Genomic DNA, 22,593 nt, shown 5'->3' on the forward strand with positions numbered 1-22,593 from the left:
TGAAAAGCCCCTGGTTGGTTCTGACAGGACCCCCTCCGAGGCCAGAAACCTCCTCCCTTCTGCTCGTGTCTGGGATCTGTACAAGCCACGCTTCTGGAGAAAGACATGGAACAATATTCTCAAAAAATACAGGTGCAATGTTTCTCAAGGAAACTGTGGGCAACACCCATCCGCCATTTTGAGGGACGGTATTCACCCACATCTTACTGCCACCGTCTTATGGCTAAGGGACTAAGACCCAAATCTGGAAGCCCGCAGTTTGGATCCTGTGTCTGCCATAAACGCTCCAGGTTTACTTTCCTCTCACAGCACCGCATGCAGAATATGGGTAATAATAACACTGAGCTTTCTTAGAATTGTTGAACAAGGGAGCCGAGAGGGGCCTCTAAGGCCATTGCGCCCAACCCCCTGCTCAAGGCAAGGGTCCAAATCAAAGCAGATAGGACGGAAGCTGGTCTTCATTTTCTCTTGAAGGCCTCCGGCGCTGGAGCGCTCGCCTCCTTCCGAGGTCAGGGGTCCCACAGTTGTACTGCTCTAATCAACATTCCCTCTAAGCTGGACAGCCGCGCTGTGCTGCGCCGGTGATCCACACCCATAGCCAAAGTTGCTGCCCATTGGCTTCCAGTCGTAGCCACCTAGAGTGGTTTTATAGACCAGATGGGTGGGGTACAAATCAAATAAATAAATAATTAAACCTCCCGCGCTGGCAGAAAATTAGAGGGACTGTTGACTCTAATGGTTAACATTCTTTCCCTGAGATTCAGCCTAAATCGGGCTCCCTATAACTTGAGCCCATTCTTTCGTGTCCTGCGCATTAGGATGATCAAGAACAGACCCTGCCCCCCTCCACTTTCAAGCATCTAAAATGCGCTCCCTCCCCTCCGTCTTCTTTTCTCCAAGCTTAAACATCCCCAGTCCTTTCAAACTCCCCTCCTCACCGGGCTCGGCTCCCAGTCCCCTGATCGCCCCGGTTGCCCTCCTCCAAACTTATTCCAATTGGTCAGCATCCTTCTTGAAGTGCCGTGTCCAGAACTGGACACAGGACACCAGATGAGGCCTCACCCGTGCTGAACACAGTGAAACAAGTACCTCATGGGTTCTAGAGACTAGGCAGTCTAAAATAGCATTAGCCTTTTTTGTAGCCACATCACACTGTTGGCTCATCTTTGGCTTGCGATCTACGACAATTCCAAGATCCTTCTCACCCGTAGTTTGGCCGAGCCAGGTCTCCCCCATCTTGTAACTGTGCATTTGGTGTTCCTCCCCCCCCCCAAGTGTAGAACTTCGCATTTTTCCTTGATACATTTCATTCAGTCGTTTTCAACCCAATGTTCAAGCCTATCAAGATCATTTTGAATTTTGTTTCTGTCTTCCAGGTGATTAGCTATGCCACTCCATTTTGTGACATCTGCAAATTTGATTAGCACGCCCCATATTTCCTGATCCAGGTCATTGATAAAAATATTGAAGAGCATCGGGCCCAGGACTGAGCCTTGGGGTATCCCATTTGTGACCTCTTCCCAGTTGGAGAAGGAGCCATTAATCATCCTCCTCTGAGTATGATTCTGTAACCAACACCAGTCCACCTGGCAGTTTGGCTATCTAACCCATACTTAGTGATCTTGCTAATCAGAACACCACGGGGCACTTTGTCAAAAGCTTTGCTGAAACCAAGATAAATTACGTCTACCGAATTCCCACCAGACGTTACCCAATCCAAAAATGAGATAAGATTAGTCTTACAGATTTATTCTTGACAAATCCATGCTGACTTCCAATTACAGTGGTGCCTCACATAGCGACGATAATCGGTGCAGCAAAAATCGCTGCAAAGAGATTTCGTCGCTATGCAATATTAAAAAGCCCATAGGAATGCACTGAAACCCCTTCAATGCATTCCTATGGGCTTCAGACTCACCTTTAAGTGAAAATCCTCCATATGGCAGCCATTTTCGCTGCCCGGTAAGCAAGGAATCCATCCCAGAAAACAGCGGGTAGCCATTTTTTTTACCCAGTGGCCATTTTGGAACCGCCGATCAGCTGGGGGAAAATCATCGCTTTGCGATGATCGGTAAGCAAAACAGGGTACCGATCATCACAAAGCGATTTTTCCCCATAGGGGGCGCCCATTAAGCAAGGCACCACTGTATTACTGCATTGTTTTCAAGTTGTTCGAAGAGTGAACCTTTTATAATCCGATGCAGAATTTTCCCTGGGATGGATGTGAAGCTGACTGGTCTTTATAGGAGTATTGTTAAGAATCACAAGGCTTTTTTTTTCTGAACATGGAGAAACATGTCCCTAGATGTGTGCAAAGCCACACATCCTGAGCAAGAGGAGAAAAACATCTTAGGTTTGTCTCATAGACCAATTGTGGTGGATTCCAAAACCTGGTTTCCAAAGAACATGGGGGGGGGGCTTTGACACCGGAGTCTTCCTCTCCGATTTGCTCAGAAGGATCTGAGGCTTCTCAAAAAGTTAAAGACAAATATGATGCCTATCCAAGAGGTATTGTTGGCTGGAAAAGCTAAGACATTGCCCAGAAAGATAGACTTGAGACAGAAACAACCCATGATTCAACCTCTAGGGGGGTATTCCCAAGTCGGAAAGCATTCAGCCGGCTACTCACATGGCGGGAGAAATAGTAGAAACTGAGCATCATCACGGAAATCATCACCGTCATGGAATACTTGGACGCAACCATTAAGTATCTGTAACAAAGAGCAAAATTAAGACTCGTGGAGCAAACAATTATTCCAGTGATGGCTGGAAGAAGCATTCAGCCATTTTTCACAGCCCAATCCTCGTCAACTCGAGGCAACCCAATAAAGAATCCAGGGTAGTTTCGAAAGCCCTTTGTGTGGGCAGCTGCCCTGGAGGCTGAATTCTCCGGGCGATTCCAAAGTGGCTGACATTGCTGTCCTATTCTCTTCATCCTCTGGTGAACCGCCTTCCCTAGATCCAAGAGAAGGGAGACCTGCTCTTAGGCCTCTGGATCATCATCCACTGTTTCCCTTCCCTTGGCATTCACCGATCGGCATTTGGAACGTCAAAACAACCCTTGCCTTCCGGATTGGCGCTTTATCAGCGTTCACTCTCTCAGCCAGGCAAAGGTCTCCCGCCCCATGAAATGCTCCACCCAAGGTGGATATGATTTAAATAACAATTTCAACTTTTTTTAAAAAAAATTGATCATTCAATTTTTTTAAAAAAATCTGTGTTTAATTTAAATAATGATGGAGATCAATTTCAGGTTTTTTTTTAAATTATTGATTTTTACCCGCCCTGCTCCACCACCCCCCAAGAGCTGCCTCCCAGACCACTTGCATGAAGTCACCTCACTTCTTGATTCTTTCTCGAGCCCTCTTCAAAATTCATCTTTCCATGCCACCTCTTCTCTCCTTCCTCCCCCTATGAAAACCCAACCAAACGCTTCCCCGGCCTCTTGTATGCTGGACTTCCATGTCCTCCTCTCCTCCTATTGTCTCTCCCGCACCTAACTTTAGTTTGCAGACTCCAAAAGGTCACGTAATATAACCTTTCCACTACTGCACAAGGCACATGAAAGACAACTAAAAAAATTTACCCATATTTTCCGTGTATAAGACGCCCCCATGTATAAGACGCCCCCCTTTCTAACCCAAAATTAAGAAATCTAAGTGGGGCTTATCAAATATAGGGTAAAAAGGATCAAAGTGCTGCGGGATGGCTTTGATCCCTGCTTTCTCTCTTTGTGCTAAGCCACACGAGGGGGAAAGGGATCAAAGCAATTCCATGACTGCACAACCATTTTGATCCCTTTCCCCCTTAAACAGCCATGGGATTGCTTTGATCCTTCCCCCCTCCTTTTGCTAAACCCCATGGGACTTAGCAAGCAGAGGGGAAAGCAGGGATCAAAGCGATCCTGCAGCACTTTGATTCCTGCTTTCCTTTTGCTAAGGCTTAGCAAGAGGAGGGGAAAGCAGGGATCAAAGCCCTGCAGGATCACTTTGATCCCTACTTTCCCCTCCACTTGTTTTTTTCTCCCCAGCTTACTTCCGTGTATAAAATGGCCTTCAATGTTTAGTCTAAAGATTTTAGACAAAAGTATAGTCTTATACATGGAAAAATACAGTACATTGTTTACTTTAATTAATTCATTGGCATCGGCAAGATTACACTGGAGGTAGCCCTTTGCAGCTTGTCCTGAGATCAAAACGCAAGCCCCCTCTCTCGCCCTGCAGGACGGGAGCTCAGTCTGCATCCCAAACCTTGCACCGAGGCCACCCTGGCCCATTCTCCCAGGCCACCTTCAAAACACTGCTTCCTTGCACTGCCCATTCCCAGAAACACCACCCTTCCCACCCATAAGGCCAGCAGCTCTGCTGGCTGAGAGATTCTCAGCATCATCCTCAAAAAAAAAAAGGAGGACATTAATTTCCCAAGCTCGGCTCCTGGCCCCCACAAGCTCTTACTGGCTCTCTCGGAATCGCTTCTCGTCGTATTCGTCAAAGATCTGTTGCCAGGCGAGGATGTTCACCACCCCCACAGCCCCTGTGATCATCAACATCAGGGTGAGTTTGACCATGTGGCTCACTTGTACCAGCATGATGGTGGCGATGAGCGCCAAAACGGCGATGTAGCTGTAGTACTTGGGGTTCTCCACACAACCGCCGTGAGACAGCACAGGCGTTGTGCCGTTGTGAAAGGTGTAAGACTGCTGGCAACTGAGCTGCGGAGACAGAAGGGAGGGAAGGCTTCAAGACTGGCGCTCTTTCAGTCACTCGCTCACTCGCTCACTCAGTCGATCTTTTTATTGGGGACACTGCCTTTCCATAAAGGGTACGTTCAAGACCGTTCCTTTTCAGCCACCTCCACACGCATTTCAGAGGGAGCAGAGAGAGTCCCCCTTAATTCCAAAGAGTAAACGTGTAGGAACCGTCTTGGCACCACACAGCCCACCCGATTCCTCCATCGCGCCAGATCAGAGCTTCAAAACATCAACTATTCTCCATGACAGCACCCAGAATATTGGCCCCAGCTCAGCAGGCGAGGGGACTCTGGGAGTTGTAGTCCGAGATATCAAATTTCTAAGCTGTGCTCTACACAGGACCCGACCGTACTATTCCCAACTCATTTGGACGACCCCATCAAGGCACCCTTGCCCTGCTTAGGTTCTCTGCCAAAGACACGCGGCTCTTTCCTTCCATTTGAGAAATCTGCTATGGAAAAAATAGCACTTCCTTCACCCACATCCTCAATTAACGCACCACTTCCTTGTTGCTTTCAAGGAGCACTAGCACTTTGAGATGATGATCATCATAATAATAACCACGTGCCGTCAAGTCAACTCTGACTCACGCCAACCCTCTCCAGGGCTTTCCCGATATAGAATACTTGGAAGTGATTTTCCACTCCTTTTTTTTCTGAGGACATTTCTCGGATGACCATGCAGCCAGCCCAAGGCTACACAGACTGGATCCCCGCATGGGGGGGGGGAGGCACCGTAGGGAACCCAGCTCCCAACCTCTGGCTCCAGATCATCCAACCCACTGATCTATTCAGCCATCTTGGCACCTTGTGGGAAAGGCTTATATTTCTCATAACGCCCTCTGGTTACACTGCTTACACATTCTCCTAATATTCTTTTACACGGATATCTTTCTGGAACCTGTAAAAACGCTTAGTGTTTTTTTTTTTTTAAGTTGGACAAACGGCCTTACTCAACCCATTGAGTCAGATGGGTCATAAAATCTGTTTCATTCTGTCAATATTTAATTGTTTTTAACATTACTTTGCAGTGTTATTGCAAAAGGCTCCTGCATTTTATTTTTACAGTGTATTCAGTTTTGTTTTGTTTTTTATTGCCATTTCACGTGAAAGTTGCAGGTTTTTTAAAATCTGAAAGTGTGCCTCAGGTTGACTGGGACCTTGCTATGAAGCAGGCAGAAGGCGGCACTTCCTAAATATGCGTCTAGCTCCTTCTTTTATCAGGCTGTTTTGTCTGCTAAAAAACAATAAATTCAGTGAATTGAGACATTGATTGGGCAAGTCTGGGGCAGGGTTCCCCCCCCCTCTCTATTTCTCTCAGCCTGGTCTAGCTCACAGGATCGTTCTGAAGAGGAAGCAGGAAGGAAGGACGCCTTGAGTAACGAAGCAGCAGTGGACGGAATATAAATGCAACCCAAATTAACCATAATTGCTTCTTAAACAACCTTACCAATTAGACTGACAGAATCATTGCAATACAATAAACCCTGCAGACCGTGAAAAAGATGGACAGCGATCGACTCCGGGAGCCCCCCTGGCCGCTGGAAGCTGAACTCCCTTGAGCCACCAGGTCAGCGACAGAGGATCCCACCACGACGTTTGAGCTATTTTCATAGCCTATCTTGACCGCTCTGGGGATCATTTCAAGGTTTGCTCCCTTGCTCACCCTTTCCGTGTTTCCAGTGAAAAATGGCAGGATGCAGGACCCTGCATCTACTCTTGCAAAAATATGAAGGGAAAAGCCTGGGGATTCTTTCACCTTCTATCTGTTTAGGACTTCAAAAGGCACCATCCTAGGGTGGTCAAGGACTATGGGAGTCGGAGTCCAGAACATCCAGGAGGCCCCCTGAGTTGGAAGGAAACCTTCTGGGTTCCTAAACAGAATTCCTCTCTGAGCATCGGCCACTGGCAGGAAGGGGAAGAACCACGGAGGGCTCTTGGTCTCACGGCCCATAGGAAGCTCTTTGGCCACCGTTCAAAGCAAGGGGCTAAACCAGACAGACCGACGGAGCAGCTGGGCACTCCTGTTGTCTATCTCACAGCTGCTTGTCTAGCCCTGTATGGCTTAAGCACCGTAGAGCTCAGCTCTCTCTCCTATATAACTGTAAACCTATAGAGTGGTGCCTCGCTTAACGAGGACAATCCGTTCCAGCAAAATCGCTGTAGAGCGAAATCCTCGTTAAGCGAAATAAAAAATCCTATTGAAACGCATTGAAAACTCATTCAATGCGTTCCAATGGGCTGAAAACCCACCGCCCAGCAAAGATCCTCCATAGGGGCGGCCATTTTTGGTGCCTGTAAAGCGAGGAATCCGTCCAAAAACACAGTGGGGAGCCATTTTACACAGTGGGCGGCCATTTTGAAGCCGCCGATCAGCTGTTTTAAAAACATCGTCTAGCGAAAAATTGGTTCCCGAAGCAGGGAACCGATCATTGGGAAGCAAATTTTGCCTATTAAAACATCGTTTTGCCTATTAAAACATCGCAAAACAGTCATTGTATAGCGGTTTCGTCATTTAACGAGGCAATCATTAAGCGAGGCGCCACTGTACAGCTGTCCTGTATATATAGATACACCTCTATAGCTACGTTGTCTGATCCTGGGTTTCCATGGAGATTCCCCAATGAGGTCCAGCCCAAGAAACATTGCTGTCTGAGGTGGAATAGCACATGCCATCCATTTTTTTTCTGCCAATTATGGAGCATAACTCCTAGGGCTAACCAGGTTATTTTAGTGCCTGAGGCAAAGAAATCCTGCAGATGCTTGCCTCAAACGGCTGGAGAGCTCGGTAGTTGAGGTCTCCGGCTGCAGGCCCAGAGGTTGCGAGTTCGATTCCCCCCACGGGGCCTTCTCGACAGGGGCTGGACTGGATGACCCTAGGGGTCCCTTCCAGCTTTGCCGTTCTAATATGCTGATGGCGACAAGGAGGAGGAGGAGGATGACTCTCTCTCAGTAACAATGCAACGACAACAGCTAACCATGGGCTGCCTTTAATTACAGCCCAAATCTGCTGCCAAGGGTGGCTGCCTCACTCTGCTTAACAGCAGGGCCGGCTCTGGCACATAAAATATGGGGCAGCAACAGCAACCCTAGAGCAGTATTCTCCTGGGAAACGCAGCCTCCCCCCTGCCTTCGTACCGAAGACAGGAGCACCGACAGAGCACACTCCAAATTTTGCCCATCAGAAAGGCCTCTAGATGGATTGGCTTACACGACCCATCATCCACAGGCATCGTGAGCGTCGTTCATGCCATCTAGCAATGATGAGAACGGTAGCCAAAACCTACCTAAAGGACTTTGAGTTCGGGCAGCAGTAGGGCCATGCTGCCCGATAGGAGTTGTAGTCCCATCGATAGCAAGGGTGACGAATTAAGGGAGACGACTGCAAAGAGCTTTTCCATGGCGCAGGCTTCCCCCCCCCAAAAAAAGAGAAGGGGGAGGCAAGGGAGAATTAAGCTCTCTCCTCCTCCTCCTTTTCTCTCTTGTTCTGAACACTCCCCAAGGTTTCAAAGCACGGAAATGGCAGCATTTCCACATCAGCCTCAGTACAGGAAAGTTCAAGGTCCGGCCAATTATTAACAGTTTCTAAAAATAATCAGCGGCAGCTGGCCTTTTGCTAATTCCCCTTAATGATCCCCCACCGCACAGTTCTGTAAACAATTATTGGCTTGCACAGAAAGAGGAAGTTGGCAACAGACATCCACTGAATGCTGCCCGAGAGGGAGGAGGAGGAGGAGGAGAGGTGGTGGTGGTCCTGGCAGGGTGATGTCTAGGTTCAGTGTCACTCTGCTCTAAATAAAACCACAACAGGCTCGTGGTTGAAGACAGACTCTTGGGCAGGGCCTTGGTTCCCCCCCAGTATTTGCTCCATTCTAAATAAAGAACGGCCTTCGGAGGCTGCAGCCGGTCGGAGGAGAAGAGCGAAGGGGAAGGAAGGAGCAGAGAGTGTGCTTAAGGCCTCTCCGAAGGCTCTCTCCGAAGGCAGAAAGGAGAAGACAACAGACAGAGAAAGAGACGCACAACAGTTAAATGGCTTCTTCTCCCGTCACCAACCCTTATGCTCTGCCCTTCTCAACGTGAAAAGTGCACTGGGCTAAAAAGCAACAGAACTCCCATGTTGCATGGAGAGGACTTTTCAAACACTTGAAAGGGAGCCATACTGGGGAGGGCCAGGATCGGAAGGCCTTCAAGAGAAACTTGGGCCACCCTCGGCCAAAGGTCTGCTTTGACTTCCATTCCTGCCTTGAGCAGAGAGGGTTGGACTCAATGACCTTTGAGGCCCCTTCCGACTCCATCGTTCTAGGATTCCATGACCCACTTTATCTCTGAATCCCCGGGACCCCCATTCTAGCCGGAGAACGGAAAGTTGGATGTTAGAGCCACCCCTTCATTTTTGTCCTGCTCGAGGCTCTGCTGAAGCTGTCGAAATCTGTTTGACTAGAGATCACAGCAGAATGGAAGAAATGAGTGGAACTACCACGGATGGCAGACGGTACCTCTAAGATTATATCCCATGCTTGGAAAAGTGAGGTTTCTAGCCATCACCATTCCGACCATCTCCCAGCCACTGGGGGATGCTGGGAGTTACGGACAAGAAAACGAAAACTAACTTCCCCAAGCTCTTCAGTTTCCAAACCCTTGATAAGTGGCACCTTACACACACACACACACACACACACACACACACACACACACACACACACACACACACACACACACACACACACACACACACACACACACACACACACACACACACACACACACACAGAGACTGGCAAAACGTTAAGAAAAAAAACCTTCAGAACACGGCCAAAGAGCCCGAAAAACCCCACAACAGCCAACGATTTGCATCCTCTCTGTTTCGGCACCATGGATCGTAACGGCAGTCACCACCCCGTCTTACCTACAGCCCTGCGCAGGGCAGTGGTTCACAAACTTTACTTCCCTCTCTTTGATTTTTAAGAAACTCTCTTATCTCTTCAACTCTCCTTGAACATCATACACCCTGTTTAAATCTCTCTCTCTCTCTCTCTCTCTCCATCTCTAATTTGTCTTTCCATTTTGTAAGTCGCCTTGGGCCCTTTTCTAGGAGAAAAGCAGGGTAAAAATATTTTAAATAAATAATTTTGTTTTTTTAAATAAATAATTAAAAATTAATACTAACTGAACATATCACCAAAATGTCTTTAAGCGAGCCAACTCAAACCTTCATGAAAATCTCAGGGATGTGGAATTTCTTCACTTACCTCAGACGGGGACCAATAGCCCTAGAATGCCATTTATTTTCCACAGCGCTCTCTGGACGTTGACTCAACAGAACAAAGACTTTTTTAAAAAAAAGGAGGTTGGGTGGGGTTTGCTGTTTTTAATTCCATGCCTTGCTTACCATATCAACAATGTCTGCCATGGTAAGGATAAAAATGGCGGACATGGCCCATGTATTCCTGGCCCATCGTGTCCGGTCAATCCATGTAGAAAAAGACACCAGCTTTCTAGGAAAAACCTGTAAAAAGAAGAAGAGGGCATTAAACGCACAGGAAACCTTTTTCTCCATCTCCTGCATCTTAGCAGGGAAAACTGCTCAGGGAGGGACAGTGGCTCCAAGATACTGCACAGAATCATCATCATCTTAGAACTGTACAGCTGGAAGGGACCCTCTGGATCATCCAGTCAACCTCTGTCAAGGAAGGCCCAGTGGGGGAATCAAACTCCCAACCTCTGGCTGCTTATACCACTGAGCTATTTCTTGGGAAGCATGGCTATAAAGTGATGGCACAGTTACTTCCTATTGGTGATTTTTCACAAGGAACGTGCGCCAGCACCTCTGCAGCTACACTATGGATGCCAATCCTGTTGGCCTCTTGTGGGGGACCCTAGTCTGATGTCCTGCTGTGTCCCAATAGGACTCCAGGTCAATGCTTTTTCTGGTGATGATTTAAAAAGTCACCAAAAATCCTGTTATTCAGGCAGGCATTTCAAAATATTATACCTGTGGACAGCTGGATTTATTTTAGCTTTAATCTGACTAATTCTGCCATTTTAAATGTTCTTATATATCTGTATTTTAATGCATTCTGTACTGTTTTGTATTTTATTCTGTTTTGTTTTGTCAAATTAGTATTTTAATTATGCTGTTGTGTGTTTTGTTATAAACTGCCCAGAGTGGCCCTCAACCAGGTGGGTGCTATAAAAAGAAAACCAGCCAACCAACCAACCAACCAACCAACCAACCAGCCAGCCAGCCAGCCAGCCAGCCAGCCAGCCAGCCAGCCAGCCAGCCAGCCAGCCAGCCAGCCAGCCAGCCAGCCAGCCAACCAACCAACCAACCAACCAACCAACCAACCAACCAACCAACCAACCAACCAACCAACCAACCAACCAACCAACCAACCAACCAACCAATAAAATAGCCCACTCCAACCATTCCTGTGGATAGCACCTACTTAAAACAGAAGCTGGCCCTATCCAGCAAGAGGGAACCTCACCCTTTCTCCCTCCTTCCTCGCAGGGGGAAGGGTTAGACTCAGTGCTCAACGGTGGTGTTGCCACCACACAAGGACTACCTTGACAAGCAGATGCTTGGGTTTTGTACAACCACTGAATAACAGTTATGGACCTGACCAGAGATGGGGGAAGAAACACGCCTTACCCTGGGAAAGATGGCAGCCAAAGAGCAAAGGGTCAAGATGAGCAAGAGAACCTCACCGACAACAAAGGTCACGTAGTTGGCCACCAACCTGCAAGAGAAGGGAGGAAAAGGGAACCGTGAAAGCTTGCCAAGAGGAAGATTGAAGATCCATGCTTGTGCCCTGCCTCCAGAGACAATGGGATTTTGGAGATTTTTAGACGCGTAGAGCTAATACCCAGTGCAGTGTAGTGGATAGAGCGACAGACTAGGACTCAGGAGACCTGGGTTCAAATCTCTGCTCACCCACGGAAACTCACCAGGGGTGTGGAATTGGTAAAACCACTCCTTAAATCTCACACTTACTTTGAAAACTTGGTTAGGGTTGCTATAAGTCGGTTCCAACGGGAAGGCACGAAACGACACATAGATGAGATATAGGGACTAAGAGATATACACATGCATGCAAACCTATTCAGGCTGCTCCCCGGGACCTGAAGGAGCCATGGAATCTTACCAGCTGCTGCCAGTGAACCACCTGGCTCAATTTAAGGTGACAGCACCCGCAGACGGAGCCTTAAGAAGTGCCGGACTCCTATCTGGGTCAGTATCCTGTTTAGATTGCGACATGTGGAAGGAAAAGCCGTGCCTGAGCCTATCGGAAAAGTACCGCTCGTGCGTTCAGCGGCGTGGCCAGTAGCACAACAGGTGCTTCTACAAATGGCTGTAGCCAGGTCTGAAACGTCCACTGTGAGCACCGAAGTCCAGATGGAAGACTGGCCAGAAATTTAAGAACAGCCCATAAGCCCCCCTCGAGCGCCTAAGGTCTACCACAGAGGGTGGAAATGTCTTTGCCCTTCTGGCGCCAGCTAAAAATATCCCTATTTCTACGTCCTTTGGAGAAATAGGGAATATTTTCTGACCATTTGGGGCCCAGGGGGTCTTCCTACTAGCACTGAGAGAAAACGTTTGCCCCGTGACCCTCCAAAGCTTACAGAGTGACTTAAATTTCAGGTCCGACAACACAGGGATTAGACCCACTGTTTGGTCCACTCTAGGGATGGGCTAGTTTGCTCCTTTTCCTGGAGAGCCCAGGATGTCATTGCAGGTAGAAATCAGCCTACCCCCCCTCCCCGAGCCTTGTTGGGCTCCCTCTGTCAAGAAGACTCTATTTTTTTTAGGTCATCAGGCAAAATTAAATAAAAAGAAGACGAAAACGTTGCGGCACCTTGGATGCCCTTAAGATTTGAATGTGAGCTTTCATGCACAAGTCCACTTCTTCAGGCTTCTTTTTTAGGTGTGGGTTGGAGGGCTTCCTGTTGGTGGGACCCCAGCGTGTGTGATTGCCGGCCCTGAATCCCAGCCAGCTGGCTGGCTGTCCCTTTGGTGAAGCGGCTGAGTGATCTTGAGAAATGAAAAACTTCCTTCCCACTCCCCTGTGGGAGTGGGAAGTTTTGTATTTCTTTGCCATTGTTGCAAACGTATCAGCAATGCTTTGCAAGGTTTTCTTTTTTAAAAGCCCTGTCAAAGCATTGTGATGTGTCGGTTAGCAGCCATTAAAAAGATATGGAACCCTTAGTTTCTCTTCTTCTCCACAAGAGAGCAGAATGGAAGCTCCCCATTTCTCAGGACCCTTAAAGCCTCTTAAGCTGTTCACCTCTGGCTTAAAGTACACAGCTATGACTAGAAACAAACCTTCTTTTTTTGGACCACGAAGCTCACTTCGACTCCATCATTTTCCCTGGGCCTGACTGATGTCACAGGGTTGTCGAGAGGACAAAAGGAGGAGCATTTCGCTTCTGTCCTGAACTACTCTGCGTTAAGGCAAGATATAAACCTAGCGAACAATAAGCCCAGCACAGAGTTTAATGTAGCATTTTTAGCCGGGACACAGACAGAGCCCCACAGGCTTCACTGCACTCACCTCCGATCGATGAAAATTTCCACCACAGCAGTGAAGAGAAGGACGACACACGAACAGCTGAAGGCTGCCCCGCTCTGCTTTTCTTTCTCCACTGAGTAACGGGTCTCCATCTCTGGGTCAATAAAGCGCAAGGACAGGCGGAAGGTGGATCTGCCCTTCAGTCTGCAAGAAATATGGGACACACTATGACCGTCATGTAGGAGATTTCAATTCGAGGTTTATTTAGATCTTTGGTTCAATCACACCAAGACCTTGTAAAAAAAAACCCAGTCTGCATAGAACTACTATCTGCTGGGAAATAGGAGTGAGATGATGCTGTTTTGTCCATGTCCTGCTGGTGGGCTTCCTATAGGCTTCTGGCTGGCTATGGTGGGAAGAAAATGCTGGTCTCCTTTAGTCTGATCCAATATGGCTCTTATTTTGGGAAACAGGAAATGCTCTTACACTGAATCAGATCACGCAGAACCTAAGAACTTGTTACTCTGAAAAGGCTGGGGAAAGTTATTCAGAGCTTTGGCGCGAAAGGCCGTCGGCATGCGGAGGACACCTAGCGCTATTGCTCCCAGTCAGCAAAGGAGCAGTCAGGTTTCGAGAATGCTGCCTGACCTTGATAATGAGCTAAATGGAGGTGAAAAATTAAAATGAAATCCTGAGAAGCTGTAGGTGCTGCTGGTGGACCAGGCATCAGGATTCAGCTTTTCCTAGAAGAGGCTGACAGGCTCTCCCTGACAGGTCAGGTTCACAGTCGGAGAGGATGCTTCCAATTCTGGGCTTGCCCTGGACTCTGATTTGGTAGCATCGACAAGGAGGGCTTTTTCACAACTCCACTGAAGTGCGCCAGCTATGACCTCTCCTGAGGCAATGTGACTCAGCAACAGTCGTTCATACCTTTGCTACCTCCCATCTGGACTACTGCAACCCACTCTGCATGTGACTACCCTTGAAGACGGTCCGAGATCTTTCGCTGGTGCTGTGCTACTAACGAATGCAAAATACTGCCATCATAAGGTCAAGGTTTCCCTTGACATTTAGTCCAGTCGTGTCCGACTCTAGGGCACGGTACCCATCCCCGTTCCCAAGCCGTAGAGCCAGCATTTGCCCGTAGACAGTTTCTGTGGCCAGCGCGACTAGACACGGAACGCCATTACCTTCCCACTGAGCTGGTACCTATTTATTGACTCGCATTTTTACATGCTTTCGAACGGCTCGGTTGGCAGGAGCTGGGACAACCATATGCCCCCACCCAAAAACTGAAAGCCCAGCTCTGATTGCCATTTTCTAACAGGACCTAAATCGAGGTGTTGGCTTTAACCTTTAAAACCCTCAATGGCTGAAAGTCTTGGTATGCAAGGGACCACCTGCCTTGATATGAACCAGCCTGGATGTTAAGGTCTTCAGGAGAGGTTGACAGCGGCAGAGGCCCACCCGACAGGCCGGCGGGCAGAATCTTCCTCCTGTTTGATTTCCAGGCTCTCAGCCATTTCGGGAAGGATCGCGTTTTATTTTATTGTAATTATTCAACATTTAAATTTGTTTTTCTTGTTGCTGTTGTGTTTTTTTAAAATCATGGTCCGCATGGCCTACTAGTGGAAAGGCAGCGTATAAATTTACTAATTATAATTAGGATAACTTCCTGAACATGCCATCGTACTTCTGGCCACGCAGACAAGGCATAATGATGATGCATTGGAGGAAAGGCCACAATTTTTTTTAAAAAAGGAATTCTAGTCCCCTTATAACTCCCCCTTTCCCAGGCACCTTTACTACCTGCAGAGATCTCAATTTCTGGTTTGGATTTTTAAACAAAATGCTGTCGGACGGCGTAGCCGCTACTCAGAGCCGGGACCAGTTGGGAGCCTCACAGAGAACACCTAGAGTTCCCTGGCAAAAGATGGAAATGAGACCTAAATGAACTGATAAGGATGACAAGGTGAGTTCTGTTTGGATGTCCTCTGTGAGAGACTCTCTCCTATAAAAAACAGCAGTGAAAGAGAGGGAAGAGAAGAGCCCGCCCATGTCCACATGAAGATGAACCACGGATGGACCGTGCACAGAACCCTCAGGTGGGACGTGTCGCAGGGCAGGCAGGGACAGCTTTGGGAAGGAGAATAAGTTGGGATATACCAAGGAGCAAGGCTGGGGGAAGTATCTGGGAATCCTCATAGTGTGGGCTGCCCCCACTACAATCCCAGCACGGGGATGGCTTTTGGGAATGGTAGTTCCCCCAAAAGCCACTCTTCTAAGCTCTGGGAGTCACACGGCAGATTCCCAAAGCGTGGGAAGGGTCCAACGTACGCTTGCACGGACTCCCTCTCCAGCAAGGCCTCATTCAGCAACTTGTTGAGTTCCTGCTCGTTCTCCGAAGCGTCCACCACTCTCTCTGCCAGGTCACGCAAGCGCAGGCGTCTCCGAGGGTTGGGGAAGGAAGGGTTCACCACCTGAGCAGGAAAGAAAGCAGATGGGAAACCCTACAGCAGAAGTATGAACACGGTCGCTGTTTTGACTTATATACCGGCTCCCCTAGCGCTAGAGCACTCTCTGGGAGGTTTGCAACGTAATCATGCAAACAATAATTTGCCCCACCCCCCAGTGTGCTGGGTCTCTCATTTTACTGACCTCAGAAGGATGGAAGGTTGAGTCAACCTTGAGCTGGCTCTCTAAAGCCACTGCGATCAAACTCAAGTTCATGAGCAGAGGCTCGACTGCAGTATTGCAGTTTAACCACAGCACTACTGGGCTCAGTTCGATCCCAAAGGACAAGAGAAGGGGAGAGAATATACAAAACACCAGAGATACGATACTTTGGATGAGCCGCGCTCTGCTTTATTTCTGCAACTTGCTCGCATCACAAAAGGCAGTTTTCGGAGTGCAAATGTACAGAATTTCTGGTTATTTTTCCAGTCCCGTTCTGCCCACCTACCTTGGTGTCCAGTTCCTCTGCCTCATCTGGGGACGTGCAGGTCGTGTTTATGCTCCCGTTGCATTCTTTGGTGTTGATCAGCTGAGGCGAATTCCCGTGGGAAGACGAGACGGACAATTTCTACAGGACAAAACGGAATATTTTTTTAAAAAAATTAAGAGGCGCGTGTCAGCTTTAACCACGGAATCCATAGTTCCTTGATTCCTTTTCTCTCCATTCTTCCACGTCTCCGCAGACCTAAAATTCAGGATTTAGGGGAACATTTTCCAATGCCCTTCTAATTTTAAAAACAAACAAACCAGGAGTCATTCTCAGCCCTCAAAATGCACAGGAAGGGGAACCTTCCATGCCTAAACTCTCAGTCACTAGCAAGGAAAATTGCTGGATAGCTCAGTGGTTTAAAGGAGGGGTCCACAACCCCCGGTCCACGGAGACAAATCTGGCCCCTGCACGTGCAGATGCACGCATGACCCCTCCCCCGCATGCACGGGCACACACACACACCCTGCCCCCCCCGGCACTAACCGGTATCAGGCGACCATATCAGCAAACCCTCGGGCCACACGGTGCTGTTGATGAACGCCAGGTCAGTACAAAATAAAACTGCCCTCATCCATGATGTAATTCTGGATGAGGGGGCTGACCTGGCGTGCATTACTGAGACCTGGGTGGGAGAGGAAGGTGGTGTTCCCCTCTCCCAGCTGTGTCCACCTGGGTACTCAGTCCAGCACCAGTGTCGCTCGGAGGGTAGGGGAGGGGGAGTTGCTATAGCCTATAGGAGTTCTATCTCCTTGACCAGGCTTCCTATCCCTTTGAGAGGAGGTCTTGAGGGCCTGTATTGTGTGTTGGGCTCACGAGACGGGTTAGGGATTCTGCTGGTGTACCGCCCACCCTGCTGCGTACCAACAGTCTCCCTACCTGAGCTGACGGAGGCAGTCTCGGACCTGGTGTTGAGGACTCCCAGGCTGCTGGTGCTGGGGGACTTCAACATCCATGCTGAGGCTGCCTTGATTGGGGCGGCTCAGGACTTCATGGCCGCCATGACAACCATGGGGCTGTCTCAATGTGTCATCGGACCGACACATGAGAAGGGCCACACCTTGGACCTGGTTTTCACAACGGGACTGGAAGGTGGTGGTTTGGATGTGGAGGGGTTGGTTGTGACCCCATTGTCATGGTCAGACCACTTCCTGGTCAAGTTCAGTCTATTAGCTTCTTCTTCCCTCTGCAAGGGTGAGGGATCGATTAAGATGATCCGCCCCCGGAGACTAATGGATCCGGATGGTTTCCTGAATGCTCTGGGGGAGTATCCGTCTGATATGGTTGGCACTCCTGTCGAAGCTCAGGTCACCCTATGGAATAGGGAGATGACCCGGGCGGTTGACACGATTGCGCCTAAGCGTCCTCTCCCTGCTCGCCGAGCCCAGACAGCTCCCTGGTATACTTCTGAACTGCGGGCGATGAAGCGAGAGGGGAGACGGCTAGAGCGCAGGTGGAGGAAGTCCCGCTGGGAATCCAATCGAACACAACTTAGAGCCCATTATCGGGCCTATTTCGTGGCAATACGGCTGGCGAAACGGCAATATTTCTCCAGCCGCATTGCTTCCTCAGAATGTCGTCCAGCAGAGCTGTTTCGGGTGGTCCGGGATCTTCTTCAACCGGGAAACCCGGTGGAGGTCCCGGACTGCTCATCAGCTCGCTGTGATGAGTTTGCTATTCATTTTGAGGAAAAAATCGCTCAGATTCGCAGTGGGCTGGACTCCACTGTTACTGCAAAATCAGAAGATGTGTCCAGTGTGCCGTGCTTAGGTCAAACTTTAATGGATGAGTTTCAATTGTTGAGACCCGAGGATGTGGACAGGATGCTTGGATCTGTCCGTTCTACCACCACGCCGCTCGACCCTTGCCCATCTTGGCTAATTGGAAGATCTGCCAGGGGGCTTCGCACTTGGGTCCAGGAGGCCGTGAACGCCTTTCTGAGAGAGGGAGTGGTCCCTACCGCCTTGAAAGAGGTGGTAATTCGACCACTCCTTAAAAAGCCTAACCTGGACCCAAGGCTGGTGGTCAACTACCGACCAGTGGCGAACCTCCCTTATTTGGGCAAGGTGTTGGAGCGGGTTGTGGCCGGGCAACTCCAGGCGCTGCTGGATGAAACGGATTTTCTGGATCCATTTCAATCAGGTTTCAGGCCGGGTTTTGGTACAGAGACAGCCTTGGTCGCCCTGTATGATGACCTTTGCCGGGAGAGAGACAGGGGGAGTGTGACCCTGTTGATACTCCTGGACCTCTCAGCGGCTTTCGACACCATCGACCATGGTGTCCTTCTGGATAGGCTGGCTGGGTTAGGAGTTGGGGGCACTGTTTTACGGTGGTTCCGCTCCTACCTGGCTGATTGGGTCCAGAAGGTGGTGCTGGGGGACAGTAGCTCTGATCCATGGTGATTGCGTCATGGGGTTCCTCAGGGCTCTATACTGTCCCCCATGCTGTTCAGTATCTACATGAAACCGCTGGAGGAGGTCATTAGGAGGTTTGGACTGAGGAGTCAGCAATATGCTGACGATACTCAGCTCTATCTCTCGTTTTCCACGAATCCAGGTGAGGCGGTTTCTGTGCTGAACTCGTGTCTGGACCTGATAATGGACTGGATGAGGGTTAATAAATTGAAACTCAATCCAGACAAGACGGAAGTGCTGTTAGTGGGTGCTTCGCCGGACAGGCTGGAGGGCCACTTCCCTGTCCTGAATGGGGTTACATTCCCCCTAAGGGACAGGGTCCGCAGCCTGGGGGTGCTCCTGGACCCCAGTCTAACTTTGGAAACTCAGGTGGACTCGGTGGCCAGGGGTGCCTTCCTTCAGCTGCGGAAATTATACCAGCTACGGCCCTACCTGGACGAGTGGAGTCTCATGAGAGTTACATACGCACTGGTAACATCTCGTATTGATCATTGCAATGCGCTCTACGTGGGGCTGCCTTTGAAGACGGTCCGGCGACTGCAACTGGTTCAGAATCGAGCTGCGCGGCTGGTGAGTGGTGGGGCCGCCAGAGAACATATCAAGCCGATTCTGTATAAGTTACATTGGCTACCAGTTGCTGCCTGGGCCCAATTCACAGTGCTTGTTTTGACATATAAAGCCCTAAACGGCTTGGGCCCTGGATACCTGAAGGACCCCTCCTTCCATATGAGCCTACCCGGCTGTTAAGATCTAGCCAGGGGGCCCTTTTGAAAGAGCCATCCCTCAAGGAGGTAAGAGGGATGGCTTGTAGACAAAGGGCCTTCTCGGCAGCTGCCCCCAGACTATGGAATGCCCTCCCAACTGAAATTCGCCTGGCGCCGACACTGATGATATTTCGGCGCCAGGTCAAAACCTTCCTGTTCCAGAAGGCTTTTAATTGAAATAACATTAACTGTGGGTCTTAATGATGGCAATTTTAATTGTATTTTAATCGTATTTTAATTGTATTTTAATCATTTTATTTTATTGTATTGAATTTTAATTGTTGTAAGCCGCCCAGAGACCTTTGGGTAGAGTGGGCGGCATATAAATTAAATAAATAAATAAATAATAAATAAATAAATAAATAAATAAAAGGTTGGGGACCACTGGTTTAAAGCATCTGGCTACAAAGACAGAGGTTGGGAGTTTGAATCCCCTACCCATTCGGCCGTTGAAAGACTATTATTAAAAACAAAAGCACAGCTACCCTGTCATGTTCTCCTTCACACTGTCTTTTGAGTGTGTAAATAAAATAAAATAAAGGAAGTTGTTACGGTGGTAAAATACAGGGAGGTTACAAATAGAAATTGTCATTCCGTGGCTCATCCCCAACACAAAATTTCAGGAATGAGGCAGAATAAGTCCAGTAAAGGCTTTACTCTGGAAACATCTCTTGCCCCAGGTATGACGCTTTCAGTAAACGAAAGTGTTTTTATTATTTACAGTATTTATTTTAAAAAGGCTTTGAGAACACGTTTTTCTGAGGCAATGTCTGAAGGGAGGCAGAGAGACGGGCAGCTTCTATAGTGTGGCTCCGGTTCAGGTTTGCTGCGCAAGCCCCTTGGAGGTTAGCAATCCTCAAGGGAGCGGCCTTCTCTCCGTCCCACCGCTTCCACAAGCGCATCGGGTGAGAGGACGCCAGAGAGGGCTTCCTTCCCCTGTGGCCACTCCCGCAGGAGGGGAACTCCCTCCCATGGAAGGTCCGGCCCCGTCTTTCCTTCCACCCGCAAATGGAAACCGACATCTTCAGAGAGGCTCTTCAGCAGTCAATAAGCAATGGAGATGGAGAAGATTTTTTTACATTGGACTTAAGACTTTATTTAAAAAATGTTTTAAAAATTTGTATATTATCCTTTCTAATTATAATGGGCATATTTTTAAATTAATTCTAGATTTTTAATATATTTGGGGAGAATGGTAAGAATGGATGGATGGATGGATGGATGAATGAATGAATGAATGAATGAATGAATGAATGAATGAATGAATAGATTAGATAGATAGATAGATAGATAGATAGATAGATAGATAGATAGATAGATAGATAGATAGATAGATAGATAGATAGATAGATAGATAGATAGATGATAGATAGATAGATAGATAGATAGATAGATAGATAGATAGATAGATAGATAGATAGATAGATAGATAGATAGATAGATAGATAGATAGATAGATAGATAGATAGATAGATAGATAGATAGATAGATAGATAGATAGATAGATAGATAGACAACTCTGACTGGCAGCACCTCTCCCTGGGTTTCTGGCAGAATTCGTTCCTAGCCCTAGCAGCAGACCCCTGGTATTCCTTGATGTTTTCCATTCCAAGTACTAACCCATCTCAACCCTGTCAAACGTTCCTGTCATATACGGTACTTTTTTTTAAAAATTGAACATTTTGGTCATGTAAGCCCAGATCTACGCAGACTGTCTCATAAAGCAGTGTGTGAGAAGAAGCCCTCTGTGAGTATCTACTAGCTCACAAGGGCCCTGATCCACCCTGGGAATATTCCATCACAACACAGAGGGACAAGAAAAACTTTCCAAAACAAGAAAAACTTTCCAAGCAGAAAGTCTTGGGGCATCTTAAAGATTAATAGGTTTATTTCACACAAACTTCTGTGGATCCTTGACCACTTCTTTTGATGCAGATCCGAGATAAGGAGGCAACCGTCCACAAAAACTTCATGCCAAATAGAACTTGCAAGGCTTAAGGTGTCGTGAGACTCTTTGCTGGTTTTGCTGCTGCTTACTAAAGAGATTTAAAGAAATGTAAATAACACATTGAATGTGTTAATAGCTAACTAGCACAAAACTGAAATTCCGATTAAACACCGGAAGGAATAACATTCACCTTCCAGTGTATGTGCGTGTGTGGCAGAAAAGGACAGCTACCGGATGCGGTTGTACAAGAAAAAGCACATGCCGAGTCTGACATTTAAACTCTGACAAACCGAAATCAAGACTGAATGCTTCTCTTTAATCCTGAGAGCAACGACCCCTCTGGGACCCAGTATTTTAATGCCAAGCTGAATGGAGTAACAGGCTAATGAACAGACTCCACTGACCCTGGCTGTCGGAGTAAACTGAAATGGAAGAGAGCGTGTGGTGGGGAAAACTGAAGCGAATGCAGACACGAAATCTCTCTCACTTTTTAAATCACTATAGGAACATCAACTTGCCCATTTTTCATGCAAGATAAAGACCACCCGTTGGTTTCCATCGTTCCCACTATGAAAATACACCCGGTTTTGCCCATGTTCTGGTCAGTTTGCTTTGTTTTGGGGGCCCAGTGAAGACGTAAAACCGGCTCCTTCGGCGGGGGGGGGGAGTTATTACTTCCACCCCATTTCCCTTCACAAACAATGTGCTCATTTGTTTACACACAGTCAAAGGGGAGTGTGTCATAGGTTTCGCACCGATCTAGCCCAGAGCGTGGAAAAGTTGCTGTCTTGAAATAAATTCCCCCAAGCCAGAGGGACAAAAGCAAACTCGGAACTACTCGTTCAGCGTGCTTCACAAATCTTCACCTCAATCAAGATACATTTTTGATAATCCTGAGCCAGTCCAGAGCCACGATCTAAGAGGTTTTACAATCGGATCTTACAGGGCAATTCCTAGCTCAGAACGTGCATATAAAACACAGTGAAATAGAATACTGTTTCGTAGGGTGCCTTGACAAAAGACATTTTAAAGCGTGTGGCTGAACTGTTTCCGAATACCAGTGTTGTATTCGTATACGAATAAGGGACCCGCGAACGTCCCACATTTTCCAGCGAAGCGCAGATCTGACGTCAGAACTCGGCATAAAAGTGCAAGCTGGACCACAAAATGTTTGCTTCCCGTATAAACATAGTCCGATGGGCTGAAT

The 22,593-nt window shown here is 48.1% G+C and overlaps 1 protein-coding gene across 1 annotated transcript in view; it reads right to left on the minus strand.

Moving 5' to 3' along the window:
* ADCY3 (adenylate cyclase 3) overlaps positions 1-22,593 on the minus strand; it is a 110,904-nt gene that overhangs the window by 8,963 nt on the left and 79,348 nt on the right. Inside the window, exons 9-15 of the mRNA XM_020813356.3 lie at positions 16,222-16,341; positions 15,597-15,739; positions 13,302-13,463; positions 11,402-11,489; positions 10,139-10,255; positions 4,455-4,711; positions 2,630-2,711 (exon numbers count right to left, since the gene is read on the minus strand). Of these exons, the coding sequence (XP_020669015.3) occupies positions 2,630-2,711; positions 4,455-4,711; positions 10,139-10,255; positions 11,402-11,489; positions 13,302-13,463; positions 15,597-15,739; positions 16,222-16,341 (969 nt within the window). The remainder of the gene's footprint in view (positions 1-2,629; positions 2,712-4,454; positions 4,712-10,138; positions 10,256-11,401; positions 11,490-13,301; positions 13,464-15,596; positions 15,740-16,221; positions 16,342-22,593) is intronic.

The sequence above is a fragment of the Pogona vitticeps genome, chromosome 1, assembly GCF_051106095.1.
Source record: "Pogona vitticeps strain Pit_001003342236 chromosome 1, PviZW2.1, whole genome shotgun sequence".
NCBI classification, from domain to species: Eukaryota; Metazoa; Chordata; class Lepidosauria; order Squamata; family Agamidae; genus Pogona; species Pogona vitticeps.